A 6231-nucleotide genomic window follows, 5' to 3' on the forward strand; every position below is an offset into this window, starting at 1 on the left:
CCCTCCCGCCTGAGAAGCTGCACTGGGCCCTGCGGGGGTCGGCCTGGGGTGCGAGAGAGTCTGCGAGCTGGGAAGGGGCGTCTCGGGCGGCAGAGCTCCCGACCCGAAAGCCTGGACGTGGGCCCCGATCCCGGGCCGTTCCGGGAGGAGCTGAGAAAGAGTCGTCAAAGGGCCAGGTGTCCGCAGCCAAACCCGCCATCTCATTGTCCTCGCCGGCGGACATAGAAGGAATTTTCTCTTAACTGCCCTGCTCCGCTTCCAACCGCCATAGGCTATCATTATGACAACGGGACAGCAGCAAATAACAGCCTTCCAGGCTCTTGACAGGCTGCAGCGAGAAGGGCGGTGGTGACCTTTTTCTGACAAATTGGAACAGGTGAAAAGCCGAGACACAGCCACACAGAGAGGCAGCGTCTCAGGATGCCAGAGGGACTGTGACCACAGACGGAGGGGACAGAGTGACACACAGGAGAGGGTCCACCGTTGGCAGCATCTTCCGAAATTACCTCTGTCTCAAGAACAGAAACACCACTCAGTCGAGAAGAACCCCGCAGTTATGTGCTCATTTGTCGCACCCCAGAGTCAGGCGACACTCCGCGTCCTCCTGATAAAACGGGTATTTTCTAGAAGAGCCCCCCCACCAAAAAAAAAACTAGCGGAAAGTTCAACACCTGTTGGCAAAGAGAGAGCAGATAGTATGGCTACCAGACGGAAAATGTTAAGCTTCTTTTAAGAATGAGCGTCACCTTGTTAAACTTCCTTTAGGAATGAGCGTCACCTCATCTGCACCAATAGCAATGCCTTCCTCCTAAGGATGTCACTGTCCCCCTTCCCCTCCTCACGACCCCTCGCCTTCACCCCCTAATCGGAACACTGTTTGGGCTTCTGCCAGAATCAGTGTGTCCCAAATAGCTATTCTTATAGACCTCAGATAAACACTTGTTGCCTCTTACTTGGCCTTTTATTTTTAGGTTAAAGTCTCAATAAGCCAGTCACAAATGGACAAATATGGTACAGCACCCAGAATGGGCAGAAAGCAGAAAGGAGGGTGCCAGAGGCTGGGGGAGGAGGTGGGCCGCTATTTTGCAGGCACAGAGTTCCAGTTCTGCAAGATGACAGTTCCGTGGACGGACGGCAGTGACGGTTGCGTGACAACGTGTGTGTCCTTGACACCACTCAACTGCACTCTCAAAACTGGTTAAGATGGTAAATGCTGACTTACGTGTGTTTTACCACAATTTAAAAAAAAAAAAAAAGCCCTAAAGATGATCCGATCCAACACTCCCCTTTCACAAACGAGACGGCAGAGGCTCAGGAAAGGCGAAGCGTTTGCCCTCGGCTACACACTCTCTGGAGCCACAGGACGACGGCTGACACTGAGCTCTCCCTCCCGATGTCCCAACGTCCCTTTCTCATACGCCCCCCCACCCCGAAACGCACATCCAGCTGTCCTCCAGCAGTGCTCAGAAGACGCGCCTCATTCGATGGGAACGTATTTCGAGGAAGCTAAAAAAACACCCACACCCACAGTCGCCTTCATCAGCTGGAAGGCAGAAAGTCCCCTGAACTCGGTGTGCCCAGGCCTAGGAGCTTAAATGAGCTGGCACACCCCGGGTCTCTGTGACACCAAAGAAACGCAACCAGAATTACGCCTTTCTCTTGGTCACCAAGCACCACCACACCGACTGGCCGTTTCCATAAGGCACACGCACACATGCACACATACACACGTGTGCACACATATATACACATACACGTGTACATGCATTCTCACGCATACACACATGCACACGTGTATGAACACACACACACAATCTGCAAACAGCCCTGTCATCCCGTCTCGCCCAGGCAGCCATGGCACGAGGGGTTCGGGAAGCTCCAGAGCAGAATCCGGGATAGCACAGGGACCGGCGGCCCGGAGGGAAGCCCGGGCTGGAGGCCAGGCCCTGGCAGGACAACAGGGCACTGGCAAAACTCAGGACGTGATGTGAGGCCATCTGACACCAGCCAGTACTTGGGGGGCCCCCCAGCCCTGCCCGGGCGTGTGACCAATCCAGCAGCAAGGCAAGGGGGACGCAGGTGGCTGCTTCTGAGCAGCGATGGCAGGGCAGGTCCCGATCAAGGCCGAGTGACAAACCAGTGATGACCCCAAAGCCGCCTGATGACTGTTCAGAGCTGTGACTCCTGTCCCCGGGCCACCCACATGCTAGATGACCTCGGACAGAGCCTCTCTTCCGTCTCCCCATCCTGGGCATGGTCTGCAGGACACATGTGTCACCGCCTCGTCCCACGGCACAAACGGCTTTCTAGCTCTGTGGCCAACACACAGATGGGATTGGGGACATTTGTCAAGGGCTTTCTTACTTTTGCATGAAAAATGACACAAAGATATAGTCTCATTTTCTCTATTTATACTTATGAATGTTCTTAAAGCAAAGGAGACAGGTATCTCCTCATCTGAAAAGATTAAAGCCTACATTTGAAAGAATGTGCTATAATTTCTAATTCATTATACAAAATTGTAGTTTCCCACTAATAACTCTTGGGTAGCACTTTCAATTCATCATAAATAAGCCTCATTATTGCCACATGCACACGCACACACAAACACGTACACACACGCACGCACACATAAACATGCGCATGCACACATAAACACACACACGCACACGCACACACATGCACGTTATGATGCGCTCGGCTGTGTAACACGAAATTGCTGTGTGAGGAATTCAAAGATTCAGAAAATCTGTATTCTGACTTCACCTTTTAATAGTCACGTGACCTCAGTCGAACCCCTGAGCTTCTCTGAGGGGCAATTTTCTCAGCTTTACATAGGAAGCTCTGCTTTGCTGAGCAGTAACAGACCAGAGAAAATCGAACTCAATGAGATGTCCAAAAATGCTTAATGAACCACGGAAGATCTTAAAACCATAAGAAATTATTATTTCCCCTGTGTAGGAATCCCATAGTGCAGTTAGCACAGATGATACTCTACCGACAAAAGAAACGTTCTCGTAAAAAATGCTTTTGCACTAATTATGGGGTAAAAAAATAAATGGAATCAGTTGAGCCCTAATTGATACGACAAAAACAATTCCGATTTTAAAATGTTTCTCCTTCTTATAGCTGAGCTGGTGCAAAGCCCACACGGTAAAATTTAGATGAGTCTGGAAAGCAACCAGAACCAAGTGAGTCTGCTTTAACTATTGAGGGATTTTTTTTTTTTTTCTTTTTAAAGCCAGCCCATCTGTAGGTTGCTGCTAGGGATTCAAAAATCTATGTTGACCAACATGTCATGAATTCATTTAAAAAAGAAAAGAAACTTGAGAACCATTGCAAGATGAGATTATTACACCTCTCGTTAAAGACAACGCAAACGAATCTCTCACGGAAAAACAGATTTGAGCGTCAGAATCGGTACCTTAGACTGCGTGGCCTCTTTCTTTACCTCTTCGGAAGCCAAAGCAAAAGCTGGAGGGAGGAAAAAGAAACATTTTTATATTAAAATTAGCCATTAAGATTCATTCTCACATTGAACACTTTTGCTAAAATGAGGAAAAAACAATACTTTAACGAGACACAGTTTGCTTAATTCTAAAAGCAGCTGCATTGTCCTGAGTCGCTGGACCTAAAATTATGTATCAGGATGAAGCCCACAAGCTGGAGGAACACTAACTACATCAAAGATGTGAGAATCTGTGTACCCGTCGTCCACAGGCATAAATAAACCATAAAACAGATGCACACAGAACACAGCTTCTCAGAAACCTCGATTCTGGTGCGATGTGTCAAATAACAACAACAACAACAAGAAAACCTTCACAGCCGGAAGCTTTTCTGAAAGGAAGGGGTCACTGAGCCACCTCCTAGCCGGAAAGGATGGGGAGCTGGGCGTGCGGTCTCGGCCACCAGCAGCAGCCGCAGCGCACCGTCCGTGGCTCATTTACACATTACGTTTTGGGGAAGAAAGGTGCAAGGTGTTTTGAAAGAATTTACATTGGCTACAGGTTGGGGTGATGGAGGGCAGGAAATGGTGAAGGGGGCCAGTCCTGGCACAGGGGCGCAGTCTGTAAGGGACAGGTGGATACTACTTTGATTGGCGGTCATGCCTACGCAGGTGTGCTGGCCCCCAGGGGTTGATGCAAAGTGCCAGCAGCTTTCGGCAGTGTCAGAGGTCTGTGGGAGCTGGCCCCGGGCGGTTACAACCGGTTAACCACCCCTGTCTCTTTCTCTCACTCTCCTGCCGTTCCAATTGAATTTAAGACATCTCACATTATTCTTCTTGTCACTTCTTAAGCAAAGGAGAATTGCTGAGAATCCAAGGGAAGAAGTACAAATCCTCGCTCTCGCCAGCCCTGCCAGAGCCTGGCCGCCACACAGCGAAATCTGGAGCAAGCTTCTGGTCTCAGGGGCCGTGGCTCACGCGTGTGGTGTAGACACCGCTACCTGCGTGCGGGGTCCGGCAGCAGAGGCTACTGAGGCCAGGAGGCCAGGAGAGCGAGGGGAGTTAAAATCACTCTCCATTTAGAAAGATTTCGTGTTTTGAGTCGATGCCCAGAGAGAGAGAGAGAGACAGAGAGAGAGAGAGAGAGACAGAGACAGAGGAGATAGAGAGAGACAGAGAGAGAGACAGAAAGAGAGAGACAGAGTGAGCGAGATCTCCCTAGAGATACATTTAGGCTCTACGTTAAAAAATAATAATGATGATAAAACAGGAACGCTTTGAAAATACAAAGCAAAAGGATAAAGCAAACAGGAAGTTGAACTGGACAATAAAAATTAACTTTGAACATTTCTCAAGAGCATCTCACAGAGTTTGCTTTCCTCCGCTAGCATTTCCAGGACAAACAGGCAATGCCGCAGAGCAAAAACGCACGCAGGGGAGCCAGGCAGCTCCACAGGGCAGTCACGGAGCACGGGGCGTGAGGGTGGCGGCCCCAGGGGACAGGCCGGCCCACCCCGAAGCCCCGAGGACCTCCGCACTGGGATGCCACTGCCCCCCGCCCCATGCCCACTCCAGTTCCCTCCCCACTAACACCTGCTCAAGGAAAACCATCGAGAGCATGTTCGCGCCCAGAAGCCGGTGACTTCTAGGATGACATTTCAAAAGGCAGAATGAAAATGAAATATAAGCCGAATGGACCCTCCGTGTGGGGCAGGAGGGGGGGGTCCAGATGACGGCAGGTTCGACAGGCAGTGGCCACCTCCTGAGACGACCCGCAGGAAGAGCAAATCCCGGCCCCACCCTCCTGACCGCCACGCCCCCCACCCCCGGCTTTTCCAGAGCACGCACGACGGCTGACGTGACGCATGTCTGTTTATTGCTTATCTTATGCAGTAGTTTATCGCGAGCTCCAGAAAGCAAGAATGTGGTTTTACTTATCGTTTGTCCCCAAAACTGGCACATGGCCAGCACACAGAAGGAGGTCAACAAACGTCTACCAGGTGAGTGAGAGTGAGTGAGTGAGTGAATGAATGAATGAATGAACGAACAAACCCCACCTTCACTTATTGTCACTAAGATTCTCACTTGCTACACGCACGCGCGCGCGCACACACACACACACACACACACACACACACACCCCAAAGTCCAAATCGTTCATTAAGTTCTAAGAAGAAAGGAAGAGATTTAACACCAAACACCACTTCACCCTTTCAATTCTGCTTCTGGGTACTTAATTTTTGGATTATTTTATTTTACTTACCTCCAACCGAGCCGGCACATTTACAACCCTCAAGAAGACATCAAAAATGGATGAATAAAGATCATACGGGGAGGTCACGATACATGAACATCACACAGCTCCACAGAATTCCAGAAAAAAATGCTAACATTCCGATGACTTGCGGATGACTTGTGGCCAGTCTAACTCACGGCTTTGGTGGCAAAACCCACGTCCGCCGACCCCATCGACCGCTAGTGCCCACGTGGGAGTCGACACTCCTGGGCTAGAGCCTATTTACTCTCCCGTTAAGAAAGATCACGTTCCCTACTTAACACGTCCAGTGACCCGTCAGCTAGCCACCAGCGTGTGGTCTCGTGTCACGTTTCTGCAAGGCCAGGTGGCTAACTGAAACAAGCATGTGTCAACACAGAAGTCCCCGGCCCTTTAGGATGCAGACTCTCTCTGCTGAAGGAAACGTGTCTTCCTTTGGTGTCGGCTCTGAAAATGACTAATGCGTCGCCTTTCATAAATAAGCAGCTAATATTATTTGACGCTGTTA

General features: G+C 50.1%; 1 protein-coding gene across 5 annotated transcripts in view; it reads right to left on the reverse strand.

The window, feature by feature from the left end:
* The window catches only part of B3GLCT (beta 3-glucosyltransferase), a 76936-nt gene that overhangs the window by 50151 nt on the left and 20554 nt on the right, over positions 1 to 6231 (reverse strand). For all 5 annotated transcript variants that reach the window (XM_025046885.1, XM_015590277.2, XM_015590264.2 and 2 more), the window contains one exon: positions 3425 to 3474. In XM_025046885.1, coding sequence (XP_024902653.1) covers positions 3425 to 3474 — 50 coding nt within the window. The remainder of the gene's footprint in view (positions 1 to 3424; positions 3475 to 6231) is intronic.

The sequence above is a fragment of the Pteropus alecto genome, unplaced genomic scaffold, assembly GCF_000325575.1.
Source record: "Pteropus alecto unplaced genomic scaffold, ASM32557v1 scaffold80, whole genome shotgun sequence".
Classification (NCBI taxonomy): Eukaryota; Metazoa; Chordata; class Mammalia; order Chiroptera; family Pteropodidae; genus Pteropus; species Pteropus alecto.